The sequence below is a fragment of the Glycine max genome, chromosome 4 (genome assembly GCF_000004515.6).
Source record: "Glycine max cultivar Williams 82 chromosome 4, Glycine_max_v4.0, whole genome shotgun sequence".
Lineage (NCBI taxonomy): Eukaryota > Viridiplantae > Streptophyta > Magnoliopsida > Fabales > Fabaceae > Glycine > Glycine max.
Window position 1 is genome coordinate 19,248,501 of NC_016091.4, and position 20,544 is coordinate 19,269,044.

At 32.2% G+C, this 20,544-nt stretch overlaps 2 protein-coding genes and 1 long non-coding RNA gene across 3 annotated transcripts; 1 reads left to right on the forward strand and 2 right to left on the reverse strand.

Annotated features, from left to right (window-relative positions):
- Positions 1 to 262: 262 nt before the first annotated feature.
- LOC102666582 (uncharacterized) lies at positions 263 to 2,157 on the reverse strand. The gene is made up of 2 exons (XM_006578366.3): positions 1,792 to 2,157; positions 263 to 510 (listed from the first exon to the last, which is right to left on the reverse strand). Exons 1-2 carry the CDS (start codon positions 2,062 to 2,064, stop codon positions 379 to 381), a joined length of 405 nt encoding a protein of 134 aa, XP_006578429.1. The 5' UTR covers positions 2,065 to 2,157; the 3' UTR covers positions 263 to 378.
- Positions 2,158 to 12,214: 10,057 nt separating this feature from the next.
- On the reverse strand, positions 12,215 to 16,342 carry LOC100784561 (aspartyl protease AED3). The gene is made up of 3 exons (XM_003522852.5): positions 15,608 to 16,342; positions 13,737 to 14,211; positions 12,215 to 12,972 (listed from the first exon to the last, which is right to left on the reverse strand). The coding sequence occupies exons 1-3, from the start codon at positions 16,076 to 16,078 to the stop codon at positions 12,599 to 12,601; spliced, it is 1,320 nt and encodes a 439-aa protein (XP_003522900.1). The 5' UTR covers positions 16,079 to 16,342; the 3' UTR covers positions 12,215 to 12,598.
- On the forward strand, positions 12,858 to 14,665 carry LOC121174711 (uncharacterized). The gene is made up of 2 exons (XR_005891008.1): positions 12,858 to 12,998; positions 13,227 to 14,665. It is a non-coding gene; the product is annotated as an uncharacterized lncRNA (long non-coding RNA).
- Positions 16,343 to 20,544: the final 4,202 nt, after the last annotated feature.

Sequence of the window (20,544 nt, forward strand, 5' to 3'; positions counted from 1 at the left end):
TATAGTGTCAAGAGAATCCTTCAATATGTGACAAAATGCTTCAAAAAGATTAAAAACAAAAAGAGCAGTAACCAGGCCAGAGTAGCAGAAGAAAAGTATAAGTGCATGTTTGTTTGAATTTACTTTGAAGAAATAATTATCATTTTATATAACATCAAAATACTTAAATGTAGAAACCATTATTTAACAGGAAAAAAAAAAGGTTCAAAACAACACACTACCAACTAAACCATTTCGTTAAATTGTAAATATCCTCTCTGTGTCACTTAAAGCATCATGACTTATATACCAAATTAAGTAACTAAGCATCTGTTTCTGTGTACATACTACATAGGTTCTGCTCTCCAAATAAAATCTGACGTGTGAAATTTTGATATATTATAAAACAACAACAGTATAAAACACGAGCAGTCTGCAGTGATTAGTCGGAAGAGGCGAAAGATGTAATTCTGCTGCTGCCAAACAAAGATTAGTTTCCTCCTTTGCTTCCCCTTTAACCTCAAATGAACCCTTCTTCCAAAAATATAAAAACAACTTAGATGCACCAGCGACTCATGCATAACACACTTGTAACCATGACAAAAGACTTGGTTCTAGTTTGAAATTTATATACTATAGACAGACTATGGTTAGGGGATCATGCGTAGGCAAGGATTCAAGCATTACACAACTTAGATGCATGGTAAACCCAAGTTACATATAAGTTTTCCAGCACGTATTTCATTTTGAATATATCTTAAAGAAATATCACTATAAATCATAGAAATGTCCAAATTGAGAGAAATTGGTTTTAAAATCTAACATATAAATCTTGAACAGGGTAAAAGGACTAAGTTAAAAACATTATAGATTGGTTGCATAGCAATTTTGAAGATAGACTTGTATAGTAAGAGTCAAAATTCAGCAAGTACACATTAAACCACATCATAACATATCAAATACATAGGCATCATCTATTCAATGATTCAAAGGTGAATCTAAATTCATTTAAAACAGAATAGGGATAGGGGTTTAAGCATGGTTGTTATACTTCTACTTTCTTCTAGAACATATTCATTCAAGTACACAAACAAATTAGCAATCTTCGAACACGACTTCCGATTGAGCAGTTTTTCTTCCATATCTTTGTATATTCTTTCCAATTTCAGAATCTAGGAATAGGGGTGGAGCAGAGGAATAGTGCATGGATTATTAGCCAATAAATATGGAATAATGCAATGACAATGCACAAATAAAGAGGAACACAGAACATTATTCAAATCATGTATATTGTTATTGCCTCATCTAAAGAGAGCTTAGTGTAAAGGGTTGAAGTCACTCTCACATATATGCAATAAGAAACAAAGACTTAGTGTAAAAAGAAAAAAAGAATCAGAGTTCAATCAAATGCATAGACAGCAAAAAAATAGAAGAAAAACTCAACCCCTCACACACAACACAGGCTTTCATAATCTTTCCGTAAAAAACTAAGATAGGTAGGAAGATAGAACAGTAAACTAATTTATTTATATGAATACTTAGCAGCGGCATTAGAAGAAGCCAAGAAGGGTTTGGACGAGGTCCAGATCTCGCCTCGTTACTAAGACCTAGATCTCCACTGAGAAAATTAAAACCAAAACCCTCATATTGCGAAAACTAAAACCAAAACTACACAAAAACTCTCACAAAAATCAGCAGAACTATTCAATGACCGTTCAACCTTTGCTTCTGCAAAGCGAACAAACTAGCAGAAACCCGATATCAAAAAATAAAAAACCAAAAGAAAAAAAGTTGCCAACAGTGGTTAGTTACATTTGGTTTGTGTTTGCCGGAACGAGAAGAAGGCAGCATACAGTGGTGGCTGAGGAGCCGCGGGCGCTCTGAAGCAAGCGAAGAAGCACCCCTTGGCAGTGGTTCGAGAGCAGGATCTGAGAACGAACCTCGCCAGCCAAGATTTGGTTCACCAGCAACTCGCTCAACCGCGGTGGTGAGACTTTCAACGAGCGTGTTAGTGACGAGGGTTTTAACGCAGCGTAGCGGTTGCAGATTTGGTATCGCTGTGATCAACAAGTGATGAAGGAGCATAGGGCGTTGATGCAACTATGCGACTGAGGCTGAAGGAAGGGGAACACAAAATAAGGTTTGGGCAGCAGTGCATCATGTTTTGGGGTTTTGGAGAATGGATGGGGAATGAGTTTTTAGAACACTTCTATATTCAACTGTTCTAGAAAGAAACTCTTTTTAGATCGGTTTAACATTGAACCGTTCTAATAACAATTTTTTAGTTCTAAAATGTGTATTTTGCACTAGTTATTAACTATTCATCATTAGTTAACTTTATTTAATGTGATCAAATTAAGTGAATCTACTAGAATATTAAATAAGATGTCAATATTAACTCATTAAAGATAATGAGAATACTATTAGATTAACACATTCTAAGAAAAATATGGTCTCCAATATATTGAATTTTTGTACATAATTTCTCTTCTCATCCGAGAAGTTACAAAAGTCTTATTCTGGAATAAAAGAGACTCTGGTTGAAGAATCATAAGATTATCTCTTACATTATTCATCAGTTATTCGTAATTCAACCATTGTTAAAAAATATTTTAATCAATAACCAATTACGGATTCATGTGTTTTATTCTAATATTTAATAATCAAATATATTGTAGATCATAAAATTTTTTATGAATTATTCTATATGCACTTGCAAATTTTACCTTCCCCATAAAGAATAAGAATTAATTAAAGATTAAAAATTTCTAACAAGTGGTATCAGCATCTTGTTTGTTTGATTATTAGGATTGGAGTTTTTCATTTGTCTTAAGCCGGCATAGGATTTTCTTGAACAATGTATAATTATATAGATTTACAAATTGGTGAATAATGGTCGATGCTGTTATTGTTTTGTGAATGGTGTCTATATTCTTTTGCCATTCTTTTATAATGTAGTGTATAAGGATTCTCGTGGATATATATATATATATATATATATATATACTCTGTTGAAAGCATGTAATATGATAAGGAATGTTTCGATTTTCTTTTTCCAGAAATGTTTTTTTTTTTTATGTTCTCTGGTAAAGGTATAAATTAAGTGTTTACAATAAGCCTGTTATAATTAAGAATGAATTATAGGTTTGTTTATGAATCAGATATGCTTAACAATTCTATGCAGATCCTTATCACTCAGAAAAGGGGGGGAAAAAAGAAGCACAAGGACCCGTATTAGAATTCTATTGTGCGAATTCCTTTTTTAGGGTATTCATGAATTAGGGAATGGTTGATAACAACGCCAATATCTTGCGTAAGGCATGATTTGTGATTTACATTATATCGTGATGTAATTGATTTGTTTGAAAGTAATGTTGAAATCAATAATATGTTGTTGATTCATGTTTAGTATATATTTTTTGGGATTTTTTTATATTGTTTTGAATCAGCAGATAATATATGGTTTATGAATTAAAGAAAGTTTCTTTTAGTATTTATGAATCATTAGATAATGATTGATGCCATTAATTCTTTTATTTCACAGCACGATTTATTTGTTATTTCATTATAATGTAATTCAAATTGCTATTTTGTGAAAGTAATAATGAAATTTGAAGTATATATATTGCTGATTCTTATTTTAAGGGAAGTATATTTTATTTTGGAATCATTGATTTATAGTCTTATAAAATAAATTTTTCATAAGATTATTTGTGATTTAATGATCAGTGGATAAAACTGAATTTGTACATTTTGTGATACACGTCTCTCACTCAAAGACTATTAGGTAATCATATCATCATTTGACAGTGATGTAGATATATACATAATTTTGGGTTTTGTACTTATATGTGAAATATGTGTAAATTTAAGACCTTGGAAATGATTAAAATTGTTTTGTATTTTTTGTTGAATTAATTGAAACAACATATTATCAAAGTAACATCTATTGTGTAGATTAATCTTGTTGAATTTACTTAGATGTTGCTTGTAATTATTTATGTGAATTGTGTTTGTCTCAAAGGAAGACGCAATTTAGTTGGATTACATGCCTACAATGGTAAACGTGCGGTGATTATAATGATTGGTTTTACATCTGAAATCAAAGAGTTAATAAGAACAAGTTCTTGATTACCAAGAATAGAATAACCGGTTAGAATAAAGAAACAAATTATATTTGTCGAGAAGTGCAAAATCGTATTCATACGATCTTTGTTGCCCGTTTTGATTAATTGGATTGTTTCTTTATAGATTTCAGTACGCAAGTTTTGTAGATGTGTTTCTGAACATTCCTTTAACATGTCATCTAAGAAAAACAATTCTTCAAATTCTATGAATTTTTTAGAATACTCCTTCCTTTAATATCATTCAAGAAAATTTCGAATTGTCTAGTATTCTACCAATTAACAAACCAAGATTCAAGATTTTTCTTAATTGTGAAAGAGATACATTAGGACAAAAAGACTATAGATGTAAGATATAGAAGGGGAATGAATGTTTTTTTTTGTCATTTTTCATCTTTATTTGATGAACTCAACTTCATCTCATTCGTTAACTCTATATGATAATAACCTTTCTATCAAGCATAAGCTCTATTACAAGTCATAGAGCTTATAGATAAATCTATATTATATTAATGAAGTGTCCAAAGACAATTATTATTTAACAGGATTTATCACCGGATAATTTTCCATGTAAAAAATGGAGTGTCCAAAGACAACCATTGTTTGATAGGACTTATCACGCATGTTTGATCATTATGTTAAGAGTATCACTTGCAGTTAGTCCTTTCAATCCAAAGATTGAGAATTAATGGTGCGCTAGGTATTTTGTTTGTGTCTTTAAATTTATCATAAAGATAAACTCTGCATTGTATGTTTATTATTCTCTCATTAGTAGTTATTGCTACCACTCTTATTTTCACTACTCTTTTTTTTTTTGGAATTTCAAAGTTGCATGGTACAAACTTTGAATTTTAAAAGGAGTCAATTGAGAATTTTCTCAATTGCATGGAATTGGACAAAACATTTTTAACTATGGAAAACTTTAATGAGGCTTTATTTATCATGATTCTGGATCAAACTAAGTCTTTTTTAATAAGAAAAGGAAGAAAGTCAAGGATACTGCATAAAGTTTTTCTCGATTAGAGTAGAAACAAGAGATCAAGATAAGAAATCTACCTATTACTTTTGTAAAAAGGTGAGGCATATGAAGTAAAAGTATACCAAATGCACTGTTTTGTGTGCGAATAAGGGTTAACTTCTCACTTTTGTTTCTCATGAAGTAAATTTAGTTTTTGTTCCGAAGAACACTTGGTAGGTAGATTTTGATACTACTACTCATATATAAGTATGTTTATGTAGTTGTCTGTGGAGTCATTTGCCAAGTGATACTGAAAGATTCATCTATATGGGACAATGACAATAAAGTTATTGTTGAACATATAGGAATATTTAGGTTGTGTTTAACGACCTTTCATTTGAATTTAATTGAGACATTGGGACAATGACAACATTTAGTTATTGTTGCATCGTCTATTAGACGAAATTTAATCTATTTCTATTTTGAGTGTTCCTATTGTGAAATACGACAAACAGACATGTGGTACAAAAGATAAGTTTAATGAGAATTCTACCACTTTATTGCTTAAGCACTTAGGCCATATTTCTAACTAGAGAATTCAAAGGCTTGTGCTAGAGGAAATTATTGGATCCTTAGATTTGTTAGATTTTCAAGTCTGCATTAGGTGTAAGGATAAACAAACAAACAAAAGGAATTTTGGTGCCAAAAGAGCTAAGGATGACTTAGAACCAATACAAATAGATATATTTGGTCTCTTCCCTACAAATTCACGAAATGGACAAAGATATGTTAAGTTCATAGACAATTACTCGTTGTTTAATTTATGAGAAGTCTCGGCCTCTAGACGTTTCAAGTCTTTCAAAGCTAGTTGAACTTCAATTAGCAAAGAAAATTAAGGCTATCAAATCTAAGTGTGGTTGTAACACCTCAAATTTAAAACTAAAAATATTGTTTGAAAATGATTTAATTTATTTTATATTAGAAATACGCTTCAATTTTTTTACCGCTACTTATAAATAATAAAAACATCTTCATATACTATTTTTTTTATTACAAAACGCAATAGTCGGAAAATGCTAAATAGTTGCATTGAATTAAAATAAATGTAAATGCAGAGTAATTTAGTTTTCATACATAAATAAAATAAAACTTGTAGTGTTACAAGGAAATATATAGATATAACACATAATAGTGTGATAATAAACAAAATACATTTTTCATCCCTACTACAACAAAATACATGTCTGTGGAGAAAATATCTCTCAAAATACATCAAAATAGTAAAGAAACTAGGACCAGAGCAGACCACTTATTACACTAGAAGTATAAAACTAACTAAGACGTGTCCTTGGGAGAATCATCACTCTCCTTCTCAGACATCAGTTCCAACTACCTCAATAGTTCCCGGTACTCCTCCATCTCCTCGGATGACATATTTGAATGGTTACCTCGATCCTCTGTAACCTCCATTGGGTATACTCGATGCACGTTGTATCTGGTCTATTAGCTAGCACTGCATAGACTCAAGTATGGCAAGTGTGACATGTAGTCCAGGTTATGGTATAGGGCTATACCCGCTCTCTTGGTGAGCTACACTGAGCCCACAGACGCCTCAATGTACTCGGCATTGTTAGTACCTAAAAGTTGCTGGTTATTAAGGGTGAGTCCTCTACTCCTTGAATGCCACAAACAACAAGCAATAGTAAAACAAAATTAAAGCATACAATCTACGTAACCACTGCATGTGGTTATCTAAACAAACAACACTCTCGCATCCTAAGCGCGCAACTATCACACTTATTTTACTACAAGGACCAATCACTGCCACCAATCCTCCCAGGTTTTGATGGTCTTACAAAATCATGTTAATGACAATCGGGAGCGATCGCTACATGCGGATACATCGTATACCAACCCCTCATCTCCCAACTCAAAAAGCATAGTCTCAGAGCCCGTCAGGACTAGCAAAGTGAGGCCTGTGAATCACCCCGCCAAATGAGTGCACCAAATGTCGGGTAGTCACCACTCGCTAATTCCCCTAGGTTCCTTGAATCTCTCTACCCACTATACCCCATGTATCTTTGTCCATCATTCACTTCCTCAACGTAACCTCACCTTCTCACAAAAGGAAATACAACCAATGGTTCCTTAATCTCTATCCAATCCTCTTGATTTTTGATGTTGCATCGTGCACGTAGCCCTCGTGCCACATGCATTAATGGACGTGTACAAACAAACAAACAAGAAAGAGAGACGAGGCTCAAGCCTGCGAACTACTTTCAGGGAACCAGTCATGGCCCCTTAAGCGGTAAAACCACTTGTCACACAAAATAATCGGACAACATAATGATTGTAATTATAGTTATCTAAAAAACATAACAAACAATTTGCCGAGGGTAAAACTACCTCGGACCTAAACCACAACACGTACAGATAAAAATGACAATATGCACAAACACACACATATACTACAAATAAATTTTCATGCAACATATATAATTTTCGAAGTTCACACTCTATATAGGTTTTATCATTCAATAATCATAATAGAATATAGGCACACATTTCAGTAATTTTATCAACAGAGAATTATTACAATTTCAGAACATGCATCAGTCATCAGATCTTGCATTTATCTCAACAATATAATAATAAATAAATCAACAATTCCAGAAAATAAATAATTCTAAGATAATTTATATGGAGGCACTGATTTCAAAGTTATCTATCGTCTAAAATCACTTTGTCACTCGGTTTTTCACAGTTTTTCTCCTAACTTAATTTTAGTGCTCTCGGTGCTCTGGGAGTCATATTTTCATAAATCTCATATGCTACCCTATATTTTCAAACTTAAAAAAATTATTTTTGAGGTCAAAACTTTAATAAAAATAGTCCATACTGTTGTAACTCTCATTCCAAATTCATAAAAAAAATTCATTTTACTAAAGGTCCTTAAACTTGTTCTTTTTGTAACTTTTGCTAGGAAACTCCAATTTGCGTAAATTTTAGGCTAACTATATGTTTCAACATGCAAAGAACTTTTTGGCATAAAAACTCAAGGAAAACAACTCAGCACACAGATTCAGGACATGACGGCAAGCTCAAAAATTTCAAAGGAACATGTTCAAGGAAGTTCAACAACAACAACAAGCATATGGTTCAAGAGTTAGAGAGACCCCCTTACCTTTGGTAGTCTCCACAAAATTTAGAAGGAAGAATGAGAGATTTTATATTCAAGTTTTCAATCTTCAAGAGTGCAAAGTAAGGTTTTGAAACTACAAGTGAGAATAAACCAAGAAAATGAAGTGAAAATCAAGCATAGAGTTGAAAATGGAGGTCACTTACCTAAGCTTGATGGAAGAAGGGCTTAAGAACATTTGGTAAAACATGGAAGAAGAAGAAGAAAAATATGGTCTCCTCTTTCTCTTAAAGCTTCAGTAAAATGGGAGAACCGGTTTAGACTTTATCTTTTAAAAACAACACTTATTGTAGGTGAAATGCTTGGATCAATGGGATTGCAAGGCCTAATCTTTATCTTCTTAATTTAAGCACTTTGAATGGCCATTAATATGACTAATTGGCATTTTGGACAGCCCTTGAGGTGCTCTCCATGAGCTCAGCCATGCCTTGTATGGCTTCTTGCAATTTTCCAAAACAAACTATAAAAGGATAAAGTAGAATTTTGCCAAAAATGGTAAAAACTACTTTCACTAAAGCTGGTAAATCTTATCCTAATCTTCTAGATTAGTGTGCTAACCCTCCTTCAGATATGTGTACTCAGAGTGAACCTTGTACAAAGTCTACTTACACAAACAAATTACATTGTGACTCAATGCACAGTGCAATTCTTGCATAGATGGAAATCTAGCTTAGACAGTTTCTATTTCTTTGTCAAGCTTTACTAAATTAATCACACACACACACACACACACACACACACACACACACACACACACACACACACACATATATATATAGCACGAAATTATATGACTAAAAACATATAACTATTGAAATTAAATTCATACATGCACGAATAAAACAACAGAGTATCCTTTGTCAGTCTGAGCTGTAATTTTTCAAGGTGTTACAATTCTAACTTATTTTAATTATTCTACATCATATAATTAGACACTTTAATTGGTCACCACTAATTAAACTAAAATTCTATTTTTAAACTATTTATATAGTCATTTACAAAAATGTCATCCACTTTAAACTCTTATGACTCAATTACCCCTTTTCTAATTCTATGGAATCTAGATCACCATTAATCAACATTAATTATCCCCACTTAATTTCTAGCTTTACTTATATTAATTACTAATTTTCTTCCAAGCTTCTAATTTCTATTTTTAGACCAAAATCCAATTGTTAACATCTAGGTCATTAATGAGTTGACCAATATTTGACTAGAGAGTTTTCTTTGAATTATCCTTATTCTTTCTAGACTTTAGCTTAAAAATTTAAGATTTTAACCATACCTAGGTATCCTATGATAACATCTTTTTTTTTTTACCATTTGATAACATCTTTTTTTTTTTACCATTTCAACAGTCTAAAAACACTACACAATCACATGACAAAGCAATAACATTGTCTACCACACACACATGGAAAATTGGAAAGTTATAGTGATGGTAAATACTATGGTAGATATGAAAAATAAGGCGAGAAACGTTTAGAGTCCATTTCTTTCTTTCTTCAATAAGTGTGAAATTGTTCCGCAATATACAATGTTGGACTAACCTAACATCAAAAGAGTTGTGGAATAACAAAACTAGACTCTTAAGGATATCTTAAGAAGTATAATTCTTCTTTACCAAAGCCACTTTGGGTACTAAAACCCCTTACAAGCTATGGATTGAGGAAAGGGCCACATTAGACACGTGCACATTTGGGGATGTCCGGTTGAAGTATAGGCCACATGAAGGAAAGCTAGACTTAAAGATAATTAGTTACTACTTTGTTGGTTACATTGAATGCTCTTGTAGTTTCACAAACTCATTATAAAATCCTTCTTTGAGACAAGAATGCAAGATTCCTTGAGGAAGTTGAGTTTGGAGGGGAATGAAACATAAGGTGTGTTGTCTCTGATGAAGAACTTGTTATTAATAGACGACAAGTCTTTGTAACGGACCTAGTAATTAATAACAATGTTATTCCTGACATTATTCTAGTGCAAGACAACACCAAGATTCCTCCTCAAGCTTCACTTATGGTTCAAACGCAACAATCTCAAGAAGTGTCATTTAGAAGATCCAATAGAGAAAAAGAAGTACAATTTTGGATTATTATGGTGTATTTCTTTAAGAACATGAATATTACATTAGGTTGATTGAGGAATATCTAATCAACTTTAGTTAAGTCATATGATGTTCTAACCCTTTAAAAGTGGATTAATGTTATCAATGATGTGATAAAATCAATAGTTGACAATAACTCATGGAATATCATCAAATTACATGAAGGTGCGAACCCCATAAGTTGTAAACAGATATCTATAATTGAAAGGGACTCAAAAGGGTAGTATTGAGATATATAAAACTTGTCTTGTTGCCCAAGACTTCTTAAAAGTGGTTTCATAGAAAGACTCTTTTAGGAATATAATGACACTGATAACTTATTTTGATTTAAAGATGCATTAGATGGATGTAAAGACTATATGTTTATAAATGACAACATTGATGAAATAATATGGTCAAGAAACTTTGTTAAGGTAATTCAAAGTTTATGGTGTGCAAACTAAAGGAATCCATCTATGACTTTAAATAGATTTTCCATCAATGGTATTGTAAATTTCATTAAGTTATTACCACTTATGGCTTTGAGACATTGAACCATATGATATGACTGGTAAATTTTTTCATTAGCTTGCCTGTTGTTACAAGCATTAATAGATCATTAAGTATTTATTGTAACAATAACTTGACAGTGTTATACTCCAATAACAATAGGAGTTCAACGGAGTCAAAGGTTATTGACATAAAATATTTAATTGTTAAAGAAAAAATTTAGAAAATAAAGATTTTATAGAACATATATAGGAAAAGATAATATTCTAGCTAACCCATTAACTAATGGTTGACACTTAAAGCGTGAGTGTATATGTTGTTTGTATGATCTTGTTTCAGTTGCTGCCTCGGTTTAGTGAGAGTCTTTATATTCTATGTTTGGATTTAGATTTCATGTGTTTGATTTTCTGCATAAATAAAGATTACGGTATATAAGTTTATTATGAAACTTGTTTATTTACGTGAAATATTTAAATTGCACTTAAGGACTTAATATTGATCTCGCTAAAGACTTAAGTTGGACCAACTAGAAATAGACATAATTGAGATCACATTACATGTAATTTTCATGATACTCATCCATATTGATCTATGTCATTGAGTGTATTGATGTGGTGGTCATTGGGGTCTAGTCACATTTGACATAGTGATGAAAGTCGTAGGATTCCATTATTGATACATGAGATAAACTAAATTGTTAAGGTGAAAATCTAAAGATAAATAGCGATTGGATGCGTGCCTAAGGAATTGTGATATGATTGTTATAATATGTAGTCCAAGTGGAAAATTGTTAGAATTTTTTATTCCAATAATTAAAGTGAGCTAATATTATAAGATAATCATATTAGTTATTTATCATTAATGGACTTTATTTTATGTGGTCAAATTAAGTGAGTCTGTTAGACTATCAAATAAGATGATATGAACTTAAATGAACATATGCATATGTTAGTGTTTCACCATTAGGGAATAATGAAAACCCTATTAGGTTAATATACTATGAGAAAATTATAGTTCCCAATATACTGAGTTGTCGCACATAATTTCTCTTCTCCTCATTCGAAGAGTTACGAAGGTCTCATTGTGGAATAAAAAGATTTTGATTGAGGAAGAATCATAAGACCACTTATTATATTATTCATGAGTGGTTTGTGATTCAACAATTGTCAAAAAATACTTTGATCAAGAATCAACTATGGATTCAGATATTTTGTTCTAATCCTTAATAATAAGACTTATTATAGATGTTAAGAATTTTAGTGAAATGTTCTAAAATATATATTTTTAAATTTTAACTTCCACATAAATAATAAAAAATAAGAATTCACGATTAAAGATTTCAAGCAAAGAAAACTTCGTTAAAGAGCGAAGAATAAGAATTTTATTACATGATAACCCGTGAACTTGCACGATTATCTAAATACTGAAATCTCATCTCAATTCAATCAACTTGAATAAAAAAGACAAAAGAGCTACAGACATATAAACCCGTGACACGCCCCATTACAAAGCTATAAATACGATTGAACTTTAGGCACAAATTTAATTCCATAACATAAATAATAGGCCAAAATCTTCCACTATATAGTTAGCAATGAAACCTTATTATATATTACCATTATCCTAAATCCAAACTCACCAATATAGAAGAAATATCAATACCCAAAAGACTTTGCAATAGCCAATTAATTTGACAATATCGTTGTCACCAAAGTATCATGACAACTTAGGTGTTAACCATTTTATTTAGTGCAAAGTTCACGAGCAACTCCAAGCCTTGAATTGGGCACGTCATAGAGCACACGGTGGTTTTGTTGCTGCATGTTGGCTATGACATTGAGCACTGAGTTCACGTTATCTGGAGCCGAAGCCATGGCCAAGCATGTGGTGCTGCCCGCAGTGCTGTGTATGAGAATGTTGTCCTCTGGCAGGGTCACGTTCATGCCTGAGAACATGAATGTTATGGTGGGTGCAACTATTGGGACTGTGTAGCATGTGTCAAAGCCTCCTAGGGATGTCACTGTCAGGTTTGCCTTTGCTGCGATGGCGACTCGTCGCTGGAACTCATCCCGTACCGCTGTGTACGCGGGTGCAACTAGCCGGGTGAACACCGTGCCTGACAATGTTCAGCAACAAATTAAAGTAAGTTTTAAGTTTAAATGTTCACAACGTACAAGTCACTTTAGATATGATTTTAATTTTAAGATAATTATTATAATAGTTAATAATCTTATCACAATTTATATTTCGATAATAATAGTGTGAAAGATATTAATATTTTTCAATACATTCTTATTAAATTCTAACAGTATTATAGTTATGTTGTTCATTTGTGCCTTTTTTTTTCAATTGATTTTTTTCTTTTTCTAGGAAAAATACAAAGGAAAAAGAGAGGCTATACTATGTGAGGTGTTTTTCAAAAAAGGCATGCGGGGCACCTCATGGTGTGAGAGTGATGTATGTTCATATAACGTGGAGCATTTTGACTCAAAGTTTGTTTCAATTTTGCCTGATTTCATGCCTTTCATTTGAGAAAATAAAACATGGGCATTCAATTCGACTTCCATGTTGAAAATTCGGACATGGGATAAGGATACAATCATGCAACTACTCAAGATACCACGCTATGTTTTGCAACTAAAATGGGAAATAGGAAAAAGCCACACCAAGATCTCGAGGAAAGTAATCATATGATCACCATATCTCATAACACATACTAAAAATTGTAACTTTGCTCAAAGCATATAAAAATTGTACCACTTTCAAATTTCAAATTCAATTATTTAAAGTATTGTAATTAAACTAATCTTATAACCTAAATTGCATTTTAATCTTTGAATTTTTCTCTTCTTAAATGTCTAGGTAGAAAGGCATTAATACCAGAATCAAAGACGGTGCCGGCTCCGGTGGCCGCATTGAACGCCAACGCCTCAGGAGGAATATCGACAACTTTCCGACCAACCCTAATTGCAACCAAGTTGACATAATAGAGTGAAGATCTTCTAGGATTCTTGAGAAGAGGGGTATACTTAATCCTTATGGGCTGGGCCACAGGCCCAAGTCTTAGCGACCCAGAGAAGTTAAGTGATTTGAAGCTGGGCAAGCAGTAGGAGAATGTGGACTGGTAGAGGTTTTGGGTCTGGGACAACAGAGACAATGGGCCTCGGCCCAAGCCCAATAGCCCCTGTGGTGGTGCACTGGCCCCAGTAGTCTTTGCAACACACCCAAAGGTGTAGTCAGGAATAGGGTCAGTGGCTAGAGTAACTGTGTCTTGGACCACATTAGCAGCTATTGAGGAGCTACCATAAGTCAAGTTGAAGGTGCACGCGCTGGTTCCGCAACTGGGGTTGGGTACCTGAAAAAAATGTTCACATTAAAACAACAACGTTAGGAAAAAGTTGCTTTAGGAAAAAAAACAAGTCTCGTGAACCCTTGCCTGGCAAAGAGCGCACATAGTTTTGTAGATTTTGGAATTTGTTGGATTGGGAAATAGGCAAAGCAAGTCAACCCCACCCGCTATGGGACAAGGGGAATGCATGTTTCTATGTGATGATAGTGAAGAGAATCATTGGAGTGAAATTACCCTCCTTCCACGTCAAGAAAAAGAAAATGACCAATGACAAAAAATCAATTTGGGCCATCCAAAACTAATCCTCACTATTCTTTGGCAATTATCACAATCTTTAATATACTACACTCATAAAAGACGTCACAAATGTAATGTAGTGGGACTCGAGTTCACGTGATTCATATTTCGTTTTTAAAAAAATATATTAAATGCATTATAATTTTAACAAAAAAATGATACATAAACACTCCTTGCAGTATGCATCCAAAGTTAAAAAGATACAAGAGAAATGTGTAGATATTTATAATGATATGATATGAAAAGAAAATGTACAATAGAGTATTTCTACTGGGGATATAAAATCTATCACTTGATTTTAATTGCACATAATTCCATTAGCCTGGTTTGAGTATACTACATAAGTTTTCACAACAAACTCAATCAATAAGGAAACAGTGTAAAGTTGTGTACAATGAAAAACTGAAATAATTCTGTAAGTAACGATATTGGATATTTCAAAATTTCCCATTGCAGTCAAGTTACTATAAGAGCATTTTTTTTTATCAATAATCGTAAAGATAGAATTTAAGTTCTCACGCATATTATTTAAATCTTTTAACCTTTAAACAGTAGCCTGACCCTAGTGGGTTCGTTAATTACTAAAAGAGCAAGGGACCAAATAACTTTAAGCAATAATTATAAGTTAATCAATCATCACCCCAAAAAACGGTAAATTAATTTGGATCTTGGAATGGTGTTTTCGTTTTTATTTTTTGTTTTTTTCCTCCTAGTCATGCAAGCCATGAGTGCTATCCGTTTTAAACTGACAAAGGAGAAAGGAGACAGCAAAAATGAGCTGAAAAGTTACATCTACGTGACATTATAATGTTTGTCTTCTTTCTATTCATGGAATGTGGAGTGTGAACCTACATGATGAATTCAGAAGAAGTAAAATGGAAAGAACTAACAAAATGTGGTGATGTAAAGTTCACAATTAAAGGGTATGCTTGGATTTTGGATTTGAGGGTCCAAAAATATGTTTAAAAGTAATATTAGTTTGAGGTCATATTTGATTACCCTCCGATAAAAATATGTTTAAAACTAAAATTTTGCTCTAAAACTCAATATTGGAGAAGTAATACTTGAGATACTTTTGCCAACTTTAATCCAAATATGCACTAACCTGGTTGCATTGAGGAGAACCACAGCTAACATTCTTGAAAGTGGTGGACTTTTCAGGAGCAAAAAGGGTTGAAGTGCAGCCATCACAGGCAGTGCAAGGGATCCAAGCAGCATCATTGCTAGTGTCCATAGCCAAGAGCAAGGTTTGGGGTGGAGAGCCAATTTTGGCCCTCACAATGTAAGTTGGGCTTTGAATAATTTGCCTGCCTGAGGCAATGGGCACAACTGACCTCCCAGCCACCATGCTGGCAAGGAACTGCAGCCTGGCTTGGTCCTTGGCCTGCAGCTGAAGGACACTCTCTGCCCATGAAAGTGGCTTTGGTGGCCTAAATGGGGAACAGGGGCTGAACACATGGAAAACTTCAAGGGTTGAGCCATGGTCTTGGGTGTCACATTTGGGGGTGAGTCCTTCGACTAGGGAGAAGAGTAGGAACAGGAATAAGGGAGAGAGTGAGAAGAGTGTGGTTTTCATGGCTGTTGATGTGGTTGGATTTTGGTGCTTTCCCTAGAGTCCTCATTACTATATATATAGTAAAGGGAAAATTACTAAAAGAAAAAAAAAACTAAATTGAGGAACTTTTTTTTAAAAAAAAAAATTGTTTTAAGTATTTTGGGGAAAAGATTTTTTTGGGATTTGTGGGCGAGGAAGGGTATGGGTATAGGTCACTTAATGGTATTAAGGTTGTGGGGGTGACTGGTAGAGTTATTTAGAAGTAAGTGGGAGATAACAGACTGTACTCCATTTGGTTTTGTAGCCTATTCTGCCTATTTTCTGTATCACAATTTCAACATAGGAATTACAACCGTCCACTACATACTATGATGTTATGATGGACATGTATTTTGTTTAAAATGGTTGAATATTGCAAGATTTTTCTCCATAGATTAACTGATTTATTAAATTGGAATAAATTAAAAAATAAAGGAAATAGATAATCCTATTTTAAGAATTTATTTTTAATTTTCCACCAAATTTCTCAATCGGCCAAGAAAAGGGTAGTTGGGGCTAGATAATGGGAGAAGATTGCATACATGACTATAGTATGCTTTACAGTGGTGCAGAATTATTTGAGTTCTTAATACAGGATGTCTATTTGGGAACTAATCAACTAGGTATGACAAATAAAGGCTTAATAATAGTGTGTATTTGATTTTGCAGTGTCGGGGATGCTAGAATTTGTCTGTAAAACTAATAAAGACATATATAATTGACATGTTATGGGGTGATCGAGAAAAAAGTGTTCTGCCTTTGACACACCAAAATGAAGTGCTCTTTGGTTGTCAAGCCAAGAAACTATGGTCCAAATGTGGGGGAGTGGAAGTACGATAATGCACACTATAGATTGAACACTTTTTCAGAAATTCCATTATTGATTTGTCCTCAGATTTTAACTGCAAGATAGGATAATTTTATGACCTATTATTTTTATTTATAAAAATTAAAGATAAATACGATAGAATTTATAACGATTTACACATTCTACTCAATGAAGTAAATTAGATCTATTCTTGGGAGTACAGAACATAGATCGGGTCATTAATTTGTTGCAAGAAGACAAAGCAAACATTGCTGCAAACCACAGACCGTGATTTCAGCTGAATACCCTTTCACGGGTGGTATTGTATGATTTTCTTATCTTATTCCTTGACTCCACGCAGGTATAGCTAGGCATTATTTGCTATGTTGCTTCATTATTACAAATCATTATACACGCAAGCTGCGTAAGATCAAAGAAATTCATAGATTCAGCTTGAGACCTTTACAATAGGTTTCCTAATACTTAAAAAAAAAGTTATGCACTTCTATATCTTTTTACTTACTTGTTTGAGCTATGTATATGATAGTGCGTACTATATAATGAAATGAAATCTTACAAAGTCAATTTCACTGTTTGTGCCATAACTTCAGTCTTTTATTGTGAATAAGTCTGTTCCAGACTGACATATTCTCTGGAATATATAGGAATGTACTACTATATATTAACGGGGCCATCTATGGGTTATAGTATGATTTATAGTATTTATTTAATCATCAGAAAAGCCTAAAGTGTTGACCAGGTCCATGAACCTAAGGGTGTGTTTAATAGAGATGAATGTAATGAGATGAAAATTCATGAAAGTGTGAGGGATGAAAATGGATGAAAAAGAGTGGAAAGAAAAGTTGTTTGATAGAGATGAAAAAGAGAGGAAAGATTTGAATTAAAGTAGTTATATGAGTAATAAATTAAAATTAAATAATTATAAAATGTCAATATTACTTCATTTTAAAAAAAAAAATTACTCGATGAAGTTTTTCTTAAAAGATAAAATAAAATTAATGCTGAAAAATTTTTTAGCAAAGATATTATTGATTATGTTCGATTATATGCCCCAGTTGAGTTTTTATAAAAAAAATTAAATGGCCATAATCAATTATGTTTTGATCATAATTAATTATGTGCTTAATACTTTAATAAAAAAGAGAGAAACTTTATAATATTATGGGGAGAAGGCCCACATGATTTCACGTGAAAAATAAAGGGTAATTTTGGATAGTCTATTTTTTCGGTAGATTTCAATTATTTTTTTTCTTTTTTTGAGGTGAAAGTTTTTCATTACTCTCACGTCATTTTATTATCTTTCACCTCTGTTTCATGAGTTCCAAATAATACAAGTATAATACTTTAAGTCCAATTCATTGTTACATTACTTTTATCATTAAACTTTGGTGGTTCCAAACACTACCTAAATATGATAAAATGAATCCAAATCTCATGTATCAGGGCCAAAATGATTAGACCCCAGAAGCAGATTTGTTCAAGAAAAGTGTAAAAGATTCTTAGGTTGTCATTGCTTTGTTGTAATTAAAAAAATTGTTATTTTATTTAAATGCAAAGTAGCACTATAATTATCGTAAAAAAAAAATAGCGCTGTAATTTGCAGTGTAGGACCCCAAGAAAATGGGAATTTTTATACCAAAATATTGATTTGTTCCGGAACCGACTTGTGTCGGTATCATGATTTTAAAATCTGAGTTTACACACATAACCACATACAGACACCCACTAAGTGGACAAGTGACATGGTAGTATTATAAGCTATAATAATTTTAATGTTTGAAGTGAGATCTTGATCTGATCAGTGAAGTTTTAAGAAGATGAAACATTAAATTACAGGCAGAGATTAGATTCTCATTTAAGGGGCCATATTCTTCACTTCACTTTCAAATCCCTTGATAAAAGACCTTAGTGCAATCAAGCTCATCTCTGAAGTCATTAAATTGGGACAGTATTGGTCTATTATATCAGTGAATAGACATCATTAATTTTATAGGACCAAGAGAATCTATGCCATAAGCAGTATTACATGTGATTTCATTACTGTGGTTGGCACTTGAGAAAAGTTTGATATATAGTCATGTGCATCCGGGTTACCACAATTCAGAAAATCTCTCTCTTCATCAGTATAGTACACTACCATTTTGGATTGATGCCATCCAAAAATGACAGAATTTGAATTCAATTTCATGTGTGTTCATTAAGGGATAGTAAGCTCCAACATTTTCAGAAGACAACAAATTACTTGATTGGTTTTTACTACAGTTTATGAATTTTAATTTGACTGTCTTGGATAAAAGTGCAGTTTTAACTTAGACCAAATCAACCGCCTTTCTGTGGGGCTAAAAGTAAGTGCAATCCATTTGAGAAAAAGGCCCCTTTTAATCCTATTACTAGTTAACTTGTGAACACTTGGAAGGCACTATTAGATTTTACTTTTCTTGCTAAGCTTGAATTAGTACATGACGTTAATCAATTATCAACATGAAATAAATCATTAAACCAAAAAAAAAAAAGATTTTGAATTTAAAGAATATAACAAGCTTTCTTTATATACTAGAAACTCTTCCCAGAAATAAATAAATAAATAAATACTAGACACTCTTCCTCCTGGAGACATAATTATCTGCAAATATTCCAAGTTAGTCCATGACCTCTACTTAGAAATTCATATATAAGATCAACATTTATCAATAAAAAAAATAATCGAATATCATAACAAAGCATCTCATGGTACGAAAGAATAATACTGTATTTAGAGTGCAAATCGTGAAAGAAAATATGACTGTTCATTATATATATATATATATATATATATATATATATATATAGATCATTCCTTGAAACATAAATCTTTCTTTAATAGTGTGAAGATTTTAGTGTGTCCACATCAAAACTAACCTTATTGATAACTTCTTTTAAAGATGGAACTCAATTTTTTTTAAAAACAATTTTGAAATATTATAGTGCTTTCATTCTAAGAAAACAACAAGAGCAAATGTAACCATGCAGTCTAAGACTCTTCTAATAACATATTTAAATTTAAAACAAAATCATTTTTATTTTTATCTACTAGCTATTGACATATTTAAAGATTGAAATAAAATTTGACCAAGTCCAACATTTAACTTGTGCTTTCGGTTTCCAAAAGTAAACTTAAAATCCTTCACATTTCTCAACAAACTCATGAAATGATCATCACAATTCCATTTTTGTTTTTCACCAAAACATTTCAATTATGTTTATATTATTCATATTTTTAGTGCGAGTAAAAAATATAATAATATACCACTTAAAAAATTAATTAATCATTTGATCATAATAAATTATCTAATTTAATTAATCATCAAATATTAAAATAATTTCTTTAACAGATATTAAAATACTCATTTGTGTGTGACTTCGTAGGTTCAAAACTAAGTCGATAATATATTAATCAAATTAATATATTAATCAAGATAGACATCTAACAATACTTCTTGACATTCAAATAACATGAAATAATATTTATTACTTGCAAGACTCTAATAGAAAAAATAATGTAATATTTTCTTCCATCATTTATAGCTCTGAATTAACTCTAAAGTATGGTATTTATGTCAAACTCAAATAAGTTAATAAA

What these genes read in the sequence shown, in the direction of transcription:
- LOC100784561 (XM_003522852.5), bottom strand. Translation starts at nt 16,078, where the DNA reads ATGAAAACCACACTCTTCTCACTCTCTCCCTTATTCCTGTTCCTACTC. An exon ending in GTTCTCCTCAATGCAACCAG is followed by an intron (nt 14,212 to 15,607) that starts GTTAGTGCATAT and finishes CATTTTTTTCAG; the next exon opens with GTACCCAACCCCAGTTGCGG. An exon ending in CGGCACCGTCTTTGATTCTG is followed by an intron (nt 12,973 to 13,736) that starts GTATTAATGCCT and finishes GAACATTGTCAG; the next exon opens with GCACGGTGTTCACCCGGCTA.
- LOC102666582 (XM_006578366.3), bottom strand. Translation starts at nt 2,064, where the DNA reads ATGCTCCTTCATCACTTGTTGATCACAGCGATACCAAATCTGCAACCG. An exon ending in CCGGCAAACACAAACCAAAT is followed by an intron (nt 511 to 1,791) that starts GTAACTAACCAC and finishes TTTTGGAAGAAG; the next exon opens with GGTTCATTTGAGGTTAAAGG.